Raw genomic sequence first — 20,618 nt, forward strand, 5'->3', positions numbered from 1 at the left:
CCAGAGCAAGGCGCGTCTGTCCCGCGGGGGGCGGGGGGGGGTCAAGGGCCTGGCTTGGAGAAGTCAGCAGGGAGGTGCTCCTCCCCCCCCCCAGCTGCTGTTGGCCCTTTCCGTGTCCAGCCTGAGGCGGCCTCCAGCAGTGGGGCTTGGATTCTCCTGGCCGATGTTCCGTGCCGGCCTCTTTGCAGCCACAGAGACCCTCGGCAGCAGCACCCCCCGTGAGGGGAGCGAAGCAAGCAGCCCTCCGCCCGGGAAAGAGGTGCTTGTACAACTGCAGGTTGGTGTTTTACCTGTTGGACTGTCATGGCTTCCTGCAAAGCATCTTGGGAATTGTAATTAGGGCCCCGGGAGAAGAGAGCTCTCTAGCCCACACCCACTCCAAGACAGGGCTGGGAGAGATTCCTGCCTGCAACCGCGGAGAGGCCGCTGCCAGCCTGTGTAGACACTCCTGAGCGAGATGGACCCAGCAGGGCCTGACTCCGTAGATGGCAGCTCCCTCTGCTCCCAGAGCCTCCGGCCAGTTGAAGGTGGGTTGCCTGCTGGGGACCCTGCAAGCAACAGCCGCCCTGCCATTATTCTCCGCCCGCTGGAAAGAGAGGCGAGGTTGTCGCTTGGAAGGGGGTGAGAAGGACCCCAACCAGCTAAGCTTGCAGGAGCACCCAGAAGCCCTGCGGCGAAGGGATGGTCCCCCGGCCGGCCTGCCTGCCTGCCTGCCTGCCTTGCGCATCTCCCTGCGCCCCTTGCCCTGCAGGGCGCCGCCGGGGCGGGGCGGGGGAGGGAGGGGGGAGGGAGGGAGCCCCTCCGTCGCGCGGCGGGGAGGCGAGGGGCGGGGCTTGGGCGCTGGTGGCTCCGCCCTGCAGCCGGCCGGCCGCCCTCCTCCCCTCCTCGGGCCCCGCCCCTCGCCGCGCACCTGGGCCCGCCCCGCCGGGGAAGGCCGCGCCCCCCCGCTATTGGCTAGCGGGCGGGTCGCGATGGGAGGGGCGTGGCGTGGCTGGGGCGCTCCGTCCTCCCCTCCCCCGCCGCCATCTTGCCTGGAAAGTTTGGAGTTTCCTCCTGAGGGGGGAGAGAGAGGGAGCGAGCGGGAGGGGGAAGGAAGGGAGGAGGGAAGGGGCGACCCCCGGACGCCGCCCGAGGAGGAGGAGGAGGCGGCGGAGGCGGCTGCCGCAGCCCGGGCAGGCGAGGGCCCCCCCCGCCATGCCCGTCAGGAAACAAGGTGAGCGGCGGCTGCTCCTCCCCCCGCCGGAAAGTTCTCCAGGCCGGAGCGGGAGCCCGACCCCCCCCCCCACCCCGCGCGCCAGGCGGAGCCGGGAGTCGTGGCGGGCGCCCCCGCAGGGGGAGGGGGGAGGCGGGCGGGCGGGCGGGCGGGCGAGGGTCCCCACGGGGGTCCGGCTGGGCGCTGCCCGGTCTGCGCGCAGTGCCGCCCCTTGGCCGGGGCAGGCGGCGCCGGGGTCTCTGCCCCGAGGAGGCTCCTGCCCCGGGGAGGGGGCGGGGGCTCCGCCTGCCTGCCTGCCTGCCTGCCCCCAGCGGGCTGCCTCCCTTCCTCCCTCCCGCAGACACCCAGCGCGCCCTGGGCCTCCTGGAGGACTACCGCGCCAAGCTCGGCCAGCTGGAGGACCGGCAGCAGCTGCGCGGCTCCGTCGAGCGGGTCATCGGCATCTTCCAGAGCAGCCTCTTCCAGGCGCTGATCGGTACGTGTCACGGAGCAGCCCCGCAGGAAGCCCCGGCGGCCCCCGGAGCGGCTCTGGGCTTGGCCGTGGCTCTGGGGCGTTCCTAAGCTGGGCTGTCTGCCGACGATGCTCAAGGGAGCCCGGGGGAGGGAGGGGGGGAGGGGGCCGCTTACAGGGAGGGGGCCGGGAGGAGGCTCTGAGCTGCGTGGGCTGCAAGGCCCCCCCCCCCCACGAGGCCAAAGGGCGGCTTCTGGGGAGAAGGCCCTGCCGCTTGAGGGGGGGGCCCTTTTCTAGGCCTTTTGGTCTTGGGACCGACCCCTGCCGCCCCTTGCCAGGGGATGCTGAGGAGCAGCCCTGGAGCCCGCTGGGGTGAGGCCTGAAGCCGAGACTGTCCCGGGAGATCCGGCCTTGAGGCCGTCGTGGTCTTAGCCGGCTCTCTCGCTGCCTGTGTGACGCTGGCGCCTCTCGTGTTAGCCGCCCCGGAACTCTTGGGGGGCCAGGCTGTACTTGGCGACCTTTTTCTGGCTGCACAGAAAGACCCGGCCGTTGTAGGGCGTTCTTCAGAACATGTTCAGAAAGCTCTGATATTAGGAGGAGCTGGTTGCAGGAAACGGGAAAGTTCTCCGTTTCGGAAAAGGCATCTTTTCGTCGGACTAAGTTGTGACTCCGCGATTGGATGCAGACAACTAGGTCCTTCTCAGGCGTCTCACTTTAGGCAGAATGGCTGGCTGCACCCAGGACCTCACGCACAGCACTCTTTTCCGGCTAAAAGTAGCGTGACTGTAACAACAGTTTTCAGTGCCTCATCTTTTTAAACTAGACCGTGGCAGGGAAGTGCATGCTATTGCCACGTTTGAAAATATTCAAATTAGGGTGCTTTGTCTCTCCCCCCCCGCCCCCTTTACATATTTCAGTGTAACTACCATTGATTTTACATGAGATTTGAGGTGCATACAGTTTTTGCTCGTGTTCTAAGAAGCCTAGAAATGGCAAGTTAAGTTGGTCACCTTAACCTTTGCCCCCCATGTAACAGTAAAGATTTCGTACAGTCTTGTATACTGTCCTGACTTTATAAATTAGGGTCAATGCACCCATAATTTGCCTTGCTTTTTCAGCTCAATGGCAAGGTTGTGGAGGGATGTCCAGGTGGAAGTTGAACAGGTACAGATTCACTTGATGGATTTCTGCCTGATGCACTGTGACATTATCCATCGTATCCCACACACCCACACATCTGCCACCAATGCCATGCAGTAGATGTGTGCTCTTAACATTTAGCTCTGGTCCTCAAATAACCTACGCTACATTCTGAGTAGGCCTGCACAACTCAAATGACCTGGTGGGCTGAAACTGACCGTGACATGGCTCATGGGGGCCAAAGTCAATTTTTAGGGTACTGATTATTAAATTAACACCTAATATCAATCAATTAATTAAATCAAATTAAACTGAAATTAAGTAAAATGAGTTTAATTAAAATTTAACTTTTGATGTTCTGGCCGGGCAAGAATTAATAAAAATAAAAATAAAATAAATTGAATTAAAATTTTTTAATAAAATATATACAATGCAATCTGTACAAAATACATAATAAAATGTATTGTTCTTCCTTTCCACCTCTCCCAAAATGGGGCAGTCTTGGGGGGGAGAGGGAGAGAGGGAGAGAATGGAGCAGCCTTAGGGAGGGAAGGGGCGAGAGAGAGTCCGCTCACTGTCATTCCGGAGGTGCTCGTCCTCCTCCCTTCCTGGCAATGCTTTCTCTTCCCAGCTGGGCTCCCTCCCTGCCTGCCATTTGTGCTCGCCCCCTCGGCCAGGGCCTACCACCGCCAGGCTCCCTCGTAGGGTACGGCCACCGGCCGCCACCTGCGTCCTCTTCCCACCTCATCACCGGCACCATTTTTCTCGCCCCCGATTCAAGCCGCTGAGGGGGATGGCTACGGGGTGGATGTCATGTGTGTCCTTCTCTCCCGCGCCCCCCCCCCCGGGCGGCCGCGCGCAGCAGCAGATAGCAGAGCGACACTGGGGCCTGGTGTTTGGCCCCGTGTTGCTTCCCAAATGCAAGGTGCGCCTGCGCAGTTAAGTCTCTTAACTGCAGGTGTGAGTACCTTGCAGACGCGGTTGGGAAGCGACGCAGGCTGAAACACCAGGTTCCAGCGTTGCTCTGCTATTTGCTGCTGCCGCCGCCAGGGAGGGAGGGGAGGGGGTAGAAGGACACACACACACACGCGTGGCCATTTCCTCGGCCGTTCAGCGGTTGGAATTTGTGGGGGGGAGTTTAAAGGAGGTTTGCAGCAGGGGGAGGAAGGGGAGGTGTAGCCCTGAGGGCCAAGAAAAAAGGCCTCACGGGCCGCATGTGGCCTGCGGGCCATATGTTGTGCAAGCCTGTTTTAGAGGCACTTTCAGCCCTGGAAAGTTGTTGTACGCACTTCAGCCTCTGGTATCAGCAATTGGAGATGCCTTAAAATGTGTTCCTTTATGGTGGAGGAAGCAGCTGATGTGGCAGTAGTGCCAGGTAGGACGGCCTTCCCAGCCCCAGCACAGCTTCCCTCCAGTGGCTGTTGCTGGTGTCTGCCTTACATTTCTTTTTTAGATTGTGAGCCCTTTGGGGACAGGCAGACACTTTATTTATTTATTTGTATCTATGTAAGCCTCTTTGGGAACTTCTGTTGAAAAGCGGTATAGAAATATTTATCGTCTTCTTAAGTAGAAGCTGCCGCTCTGGCTTGTCTCTCCTTGGGGGAGCCCAGGCCCAGGCACACGTTACTGGTGATTGATGCAGGCCTTGGGGCAAGGTGAGCTCTTGTGAGCAGAGATGAGCGCTGGGTGTGCAGACACTGCTTCTTGCTCACAGTCTTCCTCCAGCACAGAAGAAACACATTTGCGTCTCTTGTAAAATGCAAATGTTGTTTTTTCTGGCACCCTATGTAGGCAGATTCTGTTTGCAATCTGTTAAAAGCTCAAATTACACGTCTGGGTCTTTCTGTGGAATAATGGCAACAACAGAATCCAGGTATTTATTTGAATTATCATTGCCAGCTTACTACTTAATACTGGAACCGCATCCATTGGCGCAAAGGGCACTGTTTGTCTTTGAAAAGAGTTGGCCAAGCTGCTCATCAAATGCTGCATTGTCTTGAGAGAGATCAGAGAGATCTGATCAGTATTTTAAAGGGCAAGCATAACATGGTTTTATCTGTTCTAAGTTCCTTTGGAGGTGACTGATCACACAAGCATGGCAGTGGTTCAGTAGACAGAATGTTCTGCTTCTCAAGCAACTTCAGAGCTTGCCTTCCTCAAACCCAGGAACCTCCTCAGTCCAATAGGCAGCTTCTGCCTTCCTACTTCTCGTTTGTCTTGGCTGATTTAATTTTTTCTCCAGCGTGACCCACCAAATAGATGACTTTGACTTAAATGGCCTGTGTGGCCAGATAACTTTGATTCCTCAGCTTTACAGGAATTCATGGAGCACCAACAGCTGGTAATGAAGATAGATGAATGGGATGATGAATTGATTGCCAGGAAATTTAGAAGCAACAAAAGGAAGTACTTTTTCACAGTACCATTGTGAAAAATGCTCCTAAGTACTTTTTCACACAACTCATAATCAACTTGTGGAATTCTCTGACACAAGATGTGGTGACAACCAACAACCAGGATGGCTATAAGAGGGGTTTGGATAACCTAATGGAGGAGAAATCTGTCAACGGCTACTAGTTGGAGGGCTGTGGGCCACCTCCAGCCTCACAGGCACGATGCCTCTCATTACCAGTTACAGGGAAGTAACAGCAGGAGGCATGTCCTCAGCTCCAGCCTGTGGGCTTCCCAGTGGCATCAGGTGGGCCTCTGTGTATAACAGGATGCTGGACTAGATGGGTCTTGGGCCTGATCCAGCAGCGAGGCTGTTCTTATGACCTCCCTGTTAAGGATGTGCATGGAACCGGTTTGAATGACTGGTGGGTCTGCCGGTTCAAAGGTGCGGGGGTTTGACTTCAAGAGCAGGGGAGAGTTTACTTACCCGTTCCTCTGCTCCCCCCCCCCCCCCGCCGGTGCTCCATTTGCAAAGGGAATGTTTGGGTGGCAGCGTAGGCAGCCTATTCTGTGAAGAGCAGATGCAGCTTGAGGAGATGAGCAAGCTTTTCCAAGCAGAACAACATCTAGCCTTTCCCCCTTTCAAACTAACTGACAGGAGGAGGAGAGATACTGAGGGGCTGGTTTCTCTTTAAGGGATATGTCCTAGTCTCTATTTGTGTGTCTGTGTGTGTTTGTGTGTGTGTGATTTGCCAGGGCAAGCAAACTCCAGTGTTTTAGTTTGTCCCTGCCTGGAGGGGGTGGAGTCAGCTAGGGCTGGGGGAGGCCCCACATTCCTTTGACATTCCTTTGAATCCCATCCTGTGTCTCAATTGGAAGACTACTCTACTCTCTAGTGCTGTTGTTTTTTAAAGTAATATAATTGGTTTTAGATGGTTTTAATCATTTTTGAATTGTTTTTATATTGTTTTTAGCATTGTGTTTGAATTGTGGGCTTTATGTCTTTTTAAAAAGTTGTACACCGCCCAGAGCCTCTGGATGGGGCAGTTTATAAATGAAATAAATAATGAATAAATACATAAGAGGATGAAGGCCCGAGAGCATAGCGGACAGAGCATAGCGGACAGGGATAGCAAACAGGATGTTGGAGTTTTGTGGGAGTTTAGCGGGAAACTTGTGTGGGGTAGCCTGCAACAAGCCCTGGTGATAACAAGGAGCCTGGTGGAGAAAAAAACATAAGTACAAATCCCTCCCTCATATTCTTGAGAAAGGCTGTTTGGACAGTTACATAGCTGACCATTACAGCTGAGACCTGTCTTTCTAATAAACTATCTCTAAATACTGTAAACAGCCAACAATACCAGCATGAAGAGAGAAAGTTAGGAAATGCTCCTTTAGAAGGGACCCCTTCATGGGAAGATAAGCCTATATCCTCTCGCACAGGGGATACTCCCAGAGGGGGATACTCCTCTGGGAGGTGGGCGCCTCCTTGTAGTGGTGATTTGATCGTTAGAGGTGTGGAGAGATGGGTTTGTTACCCGCATGTTGACTGCACGGTGCCTTGCCTGCCTGGTGCAAAGGTTGCGGTCATCACGTAGCGTTTAGATGGGCTCTTAGGCAGTGCTGGGGAGGAGACAGCTGTTGTGATGCAGGTTGGCTCCAATGATGTGGGGAAATGTAATCGGGAGGTCCTGGAAGCCAAATATAGGCTGATAGGTAGTGTACTAAAGTCCAGGACCCCCCAGGTCGCATTCTCAGAAATGCTACCTGTTCCACGCACAGGTACAGTTAGACAGGCAGAGCTGAGGGGTTTCAATGCGTGGATGAGACGGAAGGGAACGTGCTACTGGGGACGTACTATCACCCTACTGATCAAAACGCTGACAGTGACTGGGAGTTGCAGGAGGAAATCAGGGAGGCGTCAGAAAGAGGCAGGGCAGTAATAATGGGTGACTTCAATTACCCACACATAGACTGGGTAAATTCAGTCAGGTCATGACAAAGAGGTCAAATTTCTAGATACGCTGAATGACTGTTCCCTAGAACAGTTGGTCTTGGAACCAACCAGAGAGAAGGCAACCTTGGACTTAATTCTGAGTGGCACCCAGGATCGGTGCATGATGTCAGTGTCATCGACCCATTAGGGAACAGTGACAACAGTGCCATCAAATTCAGCATACATGCGGGGAGAGAATCACCAAAGAAGTCTAACACAGACACTTTGAATTTCAGAAGAAGAAACTTCTCCAAAATGAGTATGGTAACAAGAAAGCTGAAAGAGAAAATCAGGAGAGTCATTTCGCTCCAGAGTGCATGGAGTTTACTCAAAACCACAGTACTAGAATCCCAGTGAGATTGTATACCCAAAAGGAGGAAAGGTACCACTAAGTCCAGGAGGATGCCAGCATGGCTAACAGGTACTGTCAAGGAAGCCATAAAAGGGAAGAAGACTTCCATCTGAAATTGGAAGGCCTGTCCAAACAAAGAGAACAGAAAGGAATACAAACTCTGGCAAAAGAAATGCAAGGCAACAATAAGGGAGGCAAAAAGAAAGTTTGAGGAACATCTAGCTAAAAGTATCAAGGGGAATAACGAAAACTTCTTTAAATACATCAGAAGCAGAAAACCTGCCAGGGAGACAGTTGGACCATTAGACAATGAGGGAGTGAAAGGTATTCTTAAGGAAGATATGGAGGTTGTAGAGAAGCTAAATGAGTTCTTTGCATCTGTCTTCACGGCAGAGGATATTAAGCATATACCTGTTCCTGAACCAGGCTTTTTAGGGATGGAGGCTAGAGAGCTGAGTCAGATAAAAGTGACAAGGGATGATGTTCTAAACTGTCTGGAAAGACTAAAAACTAACAAATTGCCAGGGCCAGATGGCATCCATGCAAGAGTCCTCAAAGAACCCAAATGTGAAATTGCTGGCCTCCTTGCTAAAATATATAACTTTCCCTTGCAATCAGGCTCTGTACCAGAGGACTGGAGAGTAGCAAGTGTAACACCGATTTTCAAAAAGGGATCCAGGGTTGATCTGGGAAATAACAAGCCAGTTAGCTTAATGTCTGTTCCAGGGAAACTGATGGAAAGAATCCTCAAGGATCTTTATAATTAACTAGTGATTTGAGGCCCGTTAAATAACGGGCGCTAGTAGAGTTGTGCGCTCCGGGCCCCCCGCCGCCATTCCCCCTTCCGCTGCTGCCAGCCTCCATGCCGCGGCCTGTCTCCCCGGCCGGGCAAGGGCCCCAAAGTCTCCCCCCCACCTGGTTTCGGCGGTGCCGCCAGGCCTCGGCGGTGGCTCCACCACCACCTCGGCCGGCTTCCCCCGCCGCCTCTTCCCCCCGGCTTCGGCAGTGCGCCCAGGCCTCAGCCATGGCTCCGCCGCCTCTTCCCTGGCTTCCCCAACTTCGCAGCTGCCGCTTCTGGCCTTTCCGCAGCCGGGCAAACAACCACCCAACACGGCTGCCTGGTGCTGGCGGTCGTGTCTCCCTCGGCGTGTTCTGGGCATGCGCTCCGCGCATGCCCAGAACAGCCGAGGGAGACACGGACACACGCCAGGCATTTGACACGGGCGCACACTTAGCCTTTTATTATAGAGGATTCTCTTAGCCAGCCAGCGTTGGGATGTGGCAAGGCTATGCGTGCCGGCGAAGGAGGCACCTGATTGGCTGAGCTCCGGTTGGCTGTCGGATGCACCTGGTTGTCCCGGCTGCTGTGAGGAGGCGGTGGTGGCAGCAGGCCTAGCCCGGCTGCAATTGTGGCCGTCGCAGCTGCAGCCTGGGCTGCGGGGAGGCGGGAGGCAGTGGGACGAACTGGCCCTGGCTTGGGCAGCACCGGAGGGGGTGAGTGCGGAATGGGCGGTGGGGGCAAAGCCCCTACGGCTATTGCAGCCTGGGACGGGAGGGAAACGAGTGACGGGGCGCAGCCCTGGCACCGTTTGGAGGCCGGGGTGGGAGGGAAACGGGCGGTGGAGCTTACCTGTTCGCTGCCCGGGAGTAGGAATGGCGGCGGAGGGGTCCTTTTTGGCCGCCTGCCGCAGCTCTCTACAGGTGGTGGTAGGGAGGGGGGAGGAATGGAAGGGGGGAGGGCAAGAGATTGTGGGGCTGGAGGGAGAGAGGAGGGAGGGGGGAACAGCCGGCCCCAAGGAGCGCACAGATGCTTTCTGCGGGCTCAGCTCGTAAAATTGTAAAGTACATAGAAGAACAGGCCCTGCTGGGGCGTAACTACCATTAGGCAAGGGGAGGCAGTTGTCTTGGGGCCCCACTGCCTTGAAGGGCCCCCCTGACGCACATCACATGACTCCCCACGCGCCCATGTTGCACCCCCTATGAATTATGTTGAGTCTCTTAGAGATTGCCAGGAGCAGAGAGTAAAAAAACTAGATTCAATGTGAACTAGATATTCACCGTATTCATAATGGGGATGTGAGCGTGAGTGCAATATATATTGTGAAGTGTGTTTGTGTGTGTATATCAGCGAGGGGCCCATTTTAATATCTTGTCTCTGGGCCCCCTCCAACCTTGCTATGCCCCTCGCTTCCGCAGAAGTAAATCTTGCCTCACCAACCTTTTGGAGTTCTTTGGAGTGTCAACAAGTGTGTGGATCAAGGTGATCGTGTTGACATAGTCTACCTGGACTTCCAAAAAGCTTTTGACAACGTTCCTCATCAGCGACTCTTGAGGAAACTTAGCAGTAATTGGATTATGGGACAGATTCATGTGTGGATTGCTAACTGGTAGAAAGACAGGAAACAGAGGGTAGGTATCAATGGAGAGTTTTCACAATGGAGGGAAGTAAGAAGTGGGGTCCCCCAGGGATCAGTACTGGGACCGGTGCTTTTTAATGTATTCATAAATGATCTAGAAGCAGGGGTAAGCAGCGAGGTGGCCAAATTTGCAGATGACACCAAACTCTTCCGGGTAGTGAAATCCAAAACAGATTGTGAGGAGCTCCAAAAGGATCTCTCCAAACTGCAGGAGTGAGCAACAAAGTGGCAAATGCGGTTCAGTGTTAGCAAGTGTAAAGTGATGCACGTTGGTACAAAAAACACCAACTTCACATATATGCTGATGGGATCTGAGCTGTCGGTGACTAACCAGGAGAGAGATCTTTGGGTCGTGGTGGACAGCTCGTTGGAAGTGTCGACTCAGTGCGCAGCAGCTTTGAAAAAGGCCAATTCCATGCTAGGGATCATTAGGAAGGGGATTGGACATAAAACTGCTAATATTATAATGCCTTTATACAAAACGATGGTGCGGCCACATTTGAAGTACTCCATACAGTTCTGGACACCGTATCTTAAGAATGATATTGTGGAACTGGAGAAGGTGCAGAAGAGGGCAACCAAGATCATCAGGGCCCTGGAGCACCTTCCTTAGGAGGCAAGGCTACAACACCTGGGGCTATTTAGTTTAGAAAAAAAAAGATGACTGCAGGGAGACATGATAGAGGTCTATAAAATCATGCGTGGTGTGGAGAAAGTGGATAGAGAGAAATTCTTCTCCCTCTTCCATAACACTGGGACCAGGGGTCATCCCATGAACAATGCATAATCCACTTGTGGAATTCTCTGCCACAAGATGTGGTGACAGCCAACAACCTGGATGGCTTCAAGAGGGGTTTGGATCACTTTATGGAGGAGAGGTCTATTATCGGCTACTAGTCGGAGGGCTACAGGCGAACTCCAGCCTCAAAGGCAGGATGCCTCTGAGTACCAGTTGCAGGGGAGTAACAGCAGGAGAGAGGGCACGCCCTCACCCCTTGCCTGTGAACTCCCTAGGGGCATCTGGTGGGCCACTGTGTGAAACAGGATGCTGGACTAGATGGGCTTCCTTGGGCCTGACCCAGCAGGGCTGTTCTTATGTTCTTAAGTGCCCAACGCGTCAGCGCACCCACGCTGCACCCGTGCCCCAACAGGTGTGCTCGTGAGCGTGATGTGCATCCGCCGACCCGTGCAGGCATGTTGTGTACTTCCGGTGACGTAGGGACCAAGGAGGAAGTACCCTGCCACCCCGTTTCCTTTGCAAATTCTAAGTTTTATTCTAAGTTCTTTGGTGTTAGAAATTAGGGGGCAGTCTTAAATTCAAAGCCCTGTTCCTTTTGGGAGCATTGAGGTATAACCTCTCTCTATTTTTTTTTAAGGGGGCTGTCTTAAATTCAGAGTGTTTTATTTGGGTAAATAGGGTAATTTTTGCAAGACCCAGCAGTGCTCTTCACTAAAGCAAGAGTTCCCAAGCTTTTTAAAAACAAGTGTAATCCTTGTTTCATGATCCTTCAGCTCAGGAATTCCATAGAAATTTTCTGTCTGTGTGTGCATATTTGTGTGTGTATGCTAGTAAAAAGTTGTGCAGCATGCAAGCATTTTATCATTTTTTTTATCTCACTGTGACTCTTGTCTTTGTCTCGTTTTATAAGGTCTCATGACCGATGCTGTCCAATTGGAGAGTTTTCCCGCATTTTCCAGGGCATTTATACAGTTTTCTGGGGTTTTGAACTTTTGTCTTTGGTAGTCTGGGCAAGGTCTGAAACCTACCCGTGAAAACGGCATGTTGCTGTCTTTTGTAGTTTGGTCTGAGAGTTTTATGCTTGGTCAGTGAGTCAGTCAGTGAAGCCCAAGCAGCTTTATATTAGAGAGAGAGAGGGGGGGGCGCAAACTCTTTCTCCGCCCCCCCGCCTCTCTCTCTTAAATGTTACAGTTATGAGATGGGCAACTCTCCTCATTGGCTTCCATCCATACTAAGTTATTCATGAGTCCTCCCATTGAACCACCTTAAGTGGCAGAGCAGGGAAAAGCAGAAGGTTGCCGGATCGAATCCCCGCTGATACTATATTAGGCAGCAGCGATATAGGAAGTTGTTGAAAGGCATAATCTCACACTGTGTGGGGGGAGGCAATGGCAAACCCCTCCTGTATTCTACCAAAGAAAACCACAGGGTTCTGTGGCTGCCAGGAGTCAAAATCGACTTGACGGCACACTTTACCTTTACCATACTCCCTTTGAAGTCAACTTGTCCCATTAATTTCAGTAAGCCTGATTATGAGCAGTAGGGCTCTGAGTTCCCCTAGGGGTACTAATACCTCTCATTGGGATCCCCTTCCTGCACGAAAGAATCAGTAGATTTTCTACTTAATTCATACTGAGAAAAGTTACTGCATGTATTCTTCCTCCCCACCCCTCCAGAAGGGAAATGGATGGGCTACTCAAAACGCTATGAATTGGGTTGAGAGGGCTAGTGTCAGCTGTGCTGCAGGTACTTACCAATGCCATCGTGTTAGCCACTCTTAAGAGGGAATTATAGATACTCCCTCCATACTGGTATTAGGTTACTAAGTTTTTAATGTGGCTTTAATAAAGTGACAACATACCTAATCACACTTGCTGGTATCTGTCTCTTTCTTTTCCTGCTGTCTTCAAAGCAATTCATTTCAAATGCTGTGCACGGGGCAGAGCCTCTGTGAGCATACACAAAGTGCAAGGACAGTGTACTGCCGCTTACTAGTATCTTTAGACAGCACAGAAAGAAAGGCACAAAGGGCTGCCTTGCAAAAGCTGTTGACCTAGGATCTAGCCTGGGGTGGGCAAACCTGGCCCTCCAGTTGATTTTGGACTACAACTCCCAGCATCCTGGGCCACAATTTATTGTGGCTGAGCAAGATGGGAGTTGTAATTCAGCAATATCTGGAGAGCCAAGTTTGCCCACCCCTGGTCTAGCCTCTGGAATATGTACTGAGTACACTTTTTTATTGTTAGATTTATTTTCCTCCTTTAAACCTCTGGCTCCCATTTAATGGTGGTTATCTCTTGCTTGCTGTATCGTCTACAGAATACAAGGAGGAGAGAGCTTCTTGGGTTATTGGTGTTCTCTCACCCTCCAGTATTTCAATGAGCTATAAGCTGTGTCAGGAAACTGTTGTGCAAGGCTCCAGTCGAGAAATTACAGCACGCTGTGGGTTTGTGCTCACAAGGCTATTGTCATAAGAAGGATTTAAAGACAAGAACTCGAGAGAAATAGTAGTTTACTTAGATAGTTCCTAGTGCACTGAAATAGATTAGGTTAGATTTACTAATACAGCATCTGTCTGGCCTTATAGCATGGACAGAGTTCAAGACCTCAACATAACATTTTCACATAAGCATCTTTGGAAAATGTGGGTTTTAGGACCTAAGGTTAAAGGGTCATCGTCTATAGGTCTAGCTGAATCAGGAATGTGGAAAGAAGGGGTGGCCTTATTTCTGGTGTCGCTGGCAATCTTTCTATTACTCCCTCCCCCAAAGATTTTATAGAAACTTTTTCCACTACCCCTCTCCATTCACTGGAGTAAACATGGTTGAGAGAAGAATGATTTTTTCCTTAGAGTTCCACTTTTCAAAGAGACAGGCATTAGTAGGGATGGTGGTCTTCCAGTAGATGTCATGATAGTGGCAGTCCAACTCTGCTAGAAGTGGGAGGTCCATGAAGTTCTTGGCCTCCCTTGCTGACAGCTTCATATTTCAGTAAGTAGAAGGGAGTTGGCTCTCCTAGACCTGCTCCTCACAAACTGGGAAGAACTGGTTGAGGAAATGAAAGGGCGGGGGGCCTGAGGGAAGGTGAACCGGCCATCATGGAATTCATGATATCAAGCGGACGGGAAAAACCTGGAAGTCAGATGTGTACCCTGGGTTTCAGGAAAGCAAACTTGAATGAGCTGAGAGAAAAACTAGGTAGGATCTCCTGGCTAGAAATCCCAAAGGAAAAAAGACTTGGAGAGTGGAGATTCCAAAGGCACAATCGCAGATCATTCCCATGAGAAGGAAACTTAGGAGAGCTCTCTAGAACCCAGTCTGGATGCAGAGAGCTCTCTGAACAGTGCCACTGCCAAGCGCTGCTTGCCTAAAGCAGCCTGGGCTCTCTGAACACACTGCCTTCCTTTGCCGCAAGGTGGACTGTCACGTCCCAGGGCCATTAGGAGATTATGTTTCAATTTTGTTTATGATTTGTAAAGGTTCCTGAAGACTTTGATTAGACTTTACACTCACCACCACTTTAAAGTTCCCTTCAAGCCTCTGTATTGAGCACATGGAAATTGGTTTGCATAGCTTAGCGCAAGCATAGGTATGGTGGATGACAGAAATTCACTCAGACTGGAGTTTGAAACTGTAGCGGATTAAAGCCTTTGTCTCAGAGCAAGCTCACGTGAAGGAAAGAAGTGCTGAATCATCCCTGCTGAGCTGCCTGGCTGGGCTTCTCCTAAAACTATCCTGTATTACCGATAGGTTCAAAATGCTGCCACCACCACCCCTTTTGTCTACAGAAATTCTCTGGGCTTGGGGTAGGATAATCCAGAAAAAGCACTCTTAATTTAGTTTTTGGACAAGTACAAAAATCTTCCTCATGCAAGCCTACACATGGTGAGAAAACTGATAGCTGCTGAAAGTTTGAGGACGTGTTTGCACCAGAGAAATCCCACTTCACCACCACCCCTTTCCTGATTTAAAAACCAACTCGGAGAGACTTGTAAAAAGAAAAGAGCTAAAAAAAAAACCCAGACTTATTCAATTACTACAGACTGCTTCCATCTGAGGCTTTCTCAGCTTTTAGATACAGTTAAGAATACTTAGTAGGATTACAAAAATAGTTTGTCTTAATGCACGCTTAAATGTTAATGGGGCTTTTGCAACACCCTCGGTGTATAGAGCACAGGCTAGTGTTTGTTTGTTTGTTTGTTTATTTAATTTATATACTGCCCAAACTTTCGTCTCTGGGCGGTTAACAAGGACATAAAAACAATTAAAACAAATATAAAAGGTTAAAACAGTTTAACAATTTAAAAACAGTATAAAATTTAAACAGTTTAACAATTTAAAAACAGTATAAAATTTAAAAAGTATAAAATTTAAAAAGTATAAAATTAAAACAGTATAAAATTAAAAAGCTGAAAAAGCTTTCAATTACATTGTAGGTAAACTATAATAGAACAGTATCCAGAATATGCAGAGCACACACACGAAATAAATATAACACCCCTAATGCAAAGTCTGACTAAACAAACATTTCCCTAAACTAAACATCCCTTTTCCTTGAACTCACCAAACCCCTGATGAGACTTCAAGCTTCCTGTAATTCTGTCTTCCCAGGCTTTGCAGTTATCCTCCTGCACCAACCTCTATGGCCACATGTCCTTCTTGGCACCTCCAGCCTAGCTTCTCCTCTAACAATGAACTCCCCTCTTCCCGGCAACGGCTCTCTAGGTCCCACCCACCTGGTGTGCTGATTGGCTGAGCCCTGGAGTTCACCAGCCTGTTAGTCAAGACAAGGGTTCACTCTTTAGAGGCTGGTCACTCCAGAAACAGATAGAATAAAGAGCCCCTGGTGGCGCAGTGGTAAAACTGCCGCCCTGTAACCAGAAGGTTACAAGTTCGATCCTGACCAGGGGCTCAAGGTTGACTCAGCCTTCCATCCTTCCGAGGTCGGTAAAATGAGTACCCAGAATGTTGGGGGCAATATGCTAAAAATCATTGTAAACTGCTTCGAGAGCTCCGGCTATAGAGCGGTATATAAATGTAAGTGCTATTGCTATTAAACAGGTGGTTTTTACTGAGGTTTGTTTGTCTGTACGCTTCAAAGCTGTAGGGCATTTCTGCTTGCAGGTTGTGTTTCTTTTGGTTATAGCACAAGGACAGCCCTCCACTGAGCCAGAGCCAGACATTGCGGTAGTTCTTCCCCAGAGTAGGTTATGTACCACGTGTGCCAAGAAAGTCCCCTTCAGGCCCTTTCTTCTTAACCCAGCTTAAACAGAACGCTGACTTTTTCTCTGTCTGAATCCTCCTCAGATGCTTCCCTGAGTCCCTCTCCCCATGCACCCCCCCCACCCTCTCTGATGGTTTGGTCCCAACGGTCAGGTCAGTCCTCCCTCTAATTGAACATTTGATTGACAGCTCTCCAGATGCCAAACTCTCCACCACAACAAAACAACTTGCTTAACCCTATACTTGCCAAAACACCACATGGATGAAGCACATTATTTCATGAAAGTGTGTGCATGGAGCTCCTCTAAGTGAATGGTGGTATGAGCTTGCTCGGTCCCACAGCAATGGAGAGGAGATCCCTTCTTTAAACTCTGTTATCTCTGCCATGGCAGAAACACACACCCCCGGCAGCTCTCCAGGGGTTGCTTTACTCAATTGTGTGGGGGTGATGGAAACTATATTTCAGCCACATCTGGAGAGCTGCATGTGTGCAGGAAGTCTGAGGCACACACGTTTTGTGAATGCGCATGTGCTCTGGGCAGGAGCCGGGAGGAAATCAGTCCCAGGAGGCCGCCTAAGACTCTTCCGCTTTCGGGAGGGCAGTAGCCTCAAATCCCACCCTGCACCCTTGGGCTCTCCCAGGCCTGGTCAAAAACAGAACAAGCCAACACTCCCTCTGGACTGTCCCAAGGGCAAGCAGCAGCCAGCAGCAGCGCCCCGCTGTACCCATGTCCTGGGCAAGGAATGGCTGCCCTCCCCATAGCAGGGGACCTCGGATGCCCACGCTGCTGTGCCGCCTCCGGTGCCCCCCTGAGCACAGCCCCCCATGGAGCCCAGGAGCCGCTCTCGACTCGCCATCGCCTGCGTGGCCCAGCAGCAGGATGCTCCCCGGAGCAGCATCTGGGAGAGAGGACTCCATGCCGCTCTCCTGCCAAAGCCTTGATTGTCTTTCTTCACTCAGTGCTATGACGTGGTCTCAGGAGGGAGGGAGGGAGGGAGGCTTATGGCTCCTGGCAGTACACCAGCCGCACAGCCTGGGCTTCACACTTGTTGGTGGCCAGGGCTGGCAGCAGCTGCAGGCTGCCCCATCTGAGCCACCCTTGCAGCCCCCCCCCGCCCCACACTCTCGACTGGAGCAGGTCTGAGTGGGCCGCAGTGGATGGATCTGGATGGCAGAGCGGAGTGGAACATAGGAAGCTGCCCTATACTGAGTCAGACCCTTGGTCCATCTAGCTCAGTATTGTGTACACAGACTGGCAGCGGCTTCTCCAAGGTTGCAGGCAGGAGTCTCAGCCCTATCTTGGAGATGCTGCCAGGGAGGGATCTTGGAACCTTCTGCTCTTCCCAAGTAGCTCCATCTCCTAAGGGGGATATCTTCCAGTGCTCACACCTCAAGTCTCCCTTTTCTTTTGCAACCACATTGGACCCTGCTTGGCTAAGGGGACAAGTCATGCTTGCTGCCACAAGACCATCTCTCCTCTCTTTGGGCCTCCAGAACGCCCTTTCCGCCACCATCCTCCTTGTCCTCCCATGGTGGTAACTGAAGTGACGTGGCCTCTTTTGTAGTGTTGTATAAATTATTTTGGAATCTTGCCCTTCTGTTGTTGCCTGGGTCCCACCCAAGGTGATACTCATAATTGTGTCTTTGAGATTTGGGTTTTGAAAACAGATTAGAACATCTCTTGGAAATGTCTTTTGTTTAGCTACTGCTCTCTCTCTTTCTCTCTCAGGCATACCCGTCGCTAATCCCATGCGTGGCACCTCTTGCGAGAGTTCGCGAGCGAGTTTCTGGGAGAGGGAAAGGAAAGTGGCGGGAGAGAAGAGAAGGAGCAGGCCAGTGGGGACGGGGGAGAGGAAAGCAGAGAAGAGAACTAGAGGGGCAGGTGCTGTGCGCCCAGCCCAGCTAGTATCTATATATCTAATACGCTAAAGTTGTACGTGGCAAGCCCCGCCCACACAGTGCTTTGCCAATCGGAGGTAACAGAGAAGAAGCACCGTGGGGATTGGGCAGTGGGGATTCCATTTGCAGATAGAGAAGGGAAGTGGGGAGGGGGCGGGCGGGCGAGCGAGTGTTGGGCAGGGGGTGGCTGCCACTGAGCAATAAAGCAGGGGCTGGGGTGGGGGGTGGGGTGAGGAGAGCTACAAAGTCCTAGAGCACAGCTGCTCTGTGCGGCGGTTTGGATTTGTTCTGTGTGCTTTTTCTAAAACAACTCAATCAGCAAAGTCAGATCCCAAGATGGAAGCAATGGGATCTTCCAAGAAACATACCAAGTTATCTCCTCCTGCTTTTTCCAGCATTCTGGCTTGGATGTTGCATTTCTTAGCTTTGTGCTCCAGTCCCCCTGTTCTATCTTCATCCGCTTGAAACTTTACTTGATCCTGCTCAAAAGCAGTCTGTAAGCATTTGACTCCTGAGTCAACATAATCAATCCTTTCATTAATCTTTGGGGAATTTAGAACAACTTCAGTATATTGTGCCTGTTTTGCCACCGATGCCTTGATTATATCTATGCCTGCAAACTACCTTTCTGAATTATCCATCCTTTCATTAATCTCTCACTTTGTTTCTGATGGAATGATCTAAAACATTTCTTTCCATGACCTTAAGCAGAATTTTCAGTGGACCTTTTCTATCTTCCATACTTATTGATTCAAGGTCAACTGCCCCCTTTTTCTGCCTGCCTTGTTATACTAATTCTTGATTAGATCTTTTGTTCTTCAGATAATTCATTCAATGTGTTCCCATTAAGAACATTTCTCTCTAAGTGAAATTGATTGATGCAACACATTTATAAATGTGTTGAGAAATAAATTCTTAATCTAAAATAAAAACAACCCCCTTAGAGATTTACAGATGTCAATACCTATTATGCTCTTAATTTGATGCTGCTTGCTATCGCATGCACCCCGAAACTCAAAAGGGCAGGGGTGTAGTCCAGCCAGGATGGGGCCGGCCGGCCACCTGGCACTTCTTGTGGAGCTGGGTTGCACCCCTCGCTGCACCCGGCATGCTCACCTTCCCTGCTGTCTGCTGCTGCACCTAGCCAGCCGGCGTCCCCCCCACCCCGGTTTAGGGTCAGCAACACCATCATGCAAATGCAAGGCACCATATGCATGCTGGTGGCATGCGGGATTTTTGAGATGCGTGCTGCCAAAGCAGGAAGGGGCGCCAGAGCATCCGCTCTCCTCTCCCCTTGACGCTACCTCTCAGCTTTCCCTACAAGTGCTTGGACCGGGGTCTTGGCACTTCTCTCACAGGCTGTCGGCTGCCCTGAGAGCCCCGGGCAAGGGCGCAAGGGGTCCATGGGCCTCTGCCTCTAGGAATTCCCAAGTCGTCCCTGCGGAGGGAGGGGGCGGAGCAGCCCTAGCAGCCCTTCCTCTCATTTCTCCCGAGTGCCCAGAGAGTGTTTTTTGCTCTTCTTCTTCATCCTTGCTCTTATGGGCAGCACTCCGTTTTGGGTGGGTGTCTGATCTTAAATTGGCAAAAGAGCCTGGCAGAGCCATCCTGGCTGAGGAAAGCCCCTTTGGTGCTGTCTATTTGCAGCCCTGTTTTTGCCGAGAACAGCAAGAGAGCCAGAGCCGCTGTGGTTGTGCACCGTGCGCCTGGCCTTCCCCTCTTGGTCACAACAAGGCCGGGCTTGGGGCTTGACAGTGAGGTCCTCCACCGTGGCTTCTGGTTTGTTTTGAACTGCTGGGAGCAGGGAAAGGAGCCTTCCACCTGGGGCCTGGAACCGTGTTCTGGGGGCAGGAGGACAACCTCTTGAGTGGCTACTCATTTCGCCCGGAAACATCTAGGGCGGGAGAGGCCAGCTTGGAAAGCTGGTGAGCAAGCCTTCGGAGGAGAGGGCAGGCTATTCTGAGGCTTTTCTGTCTTTTTGGAATTGAACCTCAACCAGGTGTGTGTCTTGACTGCATGTCAGTGACTGCATTCTGCTTTGGTGAAATTCTTTTTTGTTAGCAATAAAAGAGAGATTAGGGGAGAAGAGAATCCCACTTCTCATCCTCAGCCTGGCTACAGCCTAGGACCAGAGGGTTCCTTTGGTCGGGTAAATGGCCCAGCTGGGATAAAGTACCCATTCTCAGCTGGCACACTTCTCTCCTCCTCCAGCATCAGCAGAGAGGACAATCTCGAGAGCCGAGGGACCCTGGTCAACCGTACAAGGTGTAGCATGGGCAGCAGGGAATTCCAGTGAGACAGTGTTGGCCAGAGACTCCCGAGCATGTGGAACTTTTGCCAGCCACTTCCAGGAGCAGGGCATTAGGCATAAGTAACAAAAAGCACATCCTTAGGCGAGGCTTCCATATGTAAAGAAGACCTGGCGAAGGCCGGTTTGCAAAGAGATCTTTCGAGTTTCCTTCCGTTTCACATGGCAGCCCTTGGATATTTCGGAAGGGTCTCTCTGCAGCTCTCACATCCAGTGGTGGCTGCAGCTGCTGGGCTCTCCCTTGGGTTTATAGTAGTCTGTGTTTGTGTTCTGGTTGTGAGCCTTTTGAGGACAGGGAAGGCAGCCTTCTGTGTTGAAAGGACGGGTTATAACCAACAACTTTCTAATCAAGAATACCCCACGTTTTGAGTGTGTCTTGCCTTGCAGCTGCTGACAAGATTACCTTTGGGATTCTGTAAAAGGTATATTATGAACCGAACAAATAGAGACGAATGAGAAGCCCTAGAAACAGCTGGACCAGAGTGTGGGGGA

General features: G+C 51.3%; 1 protein-coding gene across 11 annotated transcripts in view; it reads left to right on the top strand.

The window, feature by feature from the left end:
- The first annotated feature begins 965 nt into the window (after window positions 1-965).
- Window positions 966-20,618, top strand: part of DLG1 (discs large MAGUK scaffold protein 1) — a 190,919-nt gene continuing 171,266 nt past the window's right edge. For 4 of the 11 annotated variants that reach the window (XM_053304412.1, XM_053304413.1, XM_053304414.1 and 1 more), the window contains exons 1-2: window positions 988-1,213; window positions 1,554-1,688. In XM_053304412.1, coding sequence (XP_053160387.1) covers window positions 1,195-1,213; window positions 1,554-1,688 — 154 coding nt within the window. In that variant the 5' untranslated portion in view covers window positions 988-1,194. Of the gene's footprint in view, window positions 1,214-1,553; window positions 1,689-20,618 lie in introns of all 11 variants that reach the window. The other 7 variants (XM_053304405.1, XM_053304408.1, XM_053304409.1 and 4 more) reach the window with 4 other exon arrangements.

This window comes from Hemicordylus capensis, chromosome 3 (assembly GCF_027244095.1).
Source record: "Hemicordylus capensis ecotype Gifberg chromosome 3, rHemCap1.1.pri, whole genome shotgun sequence".
NCBI lineage: Eukaryota > Metazoa > Chordata > Lepidosauria > Squamata > Cordylidae > Hemicordylus > Hemicordylus capensis.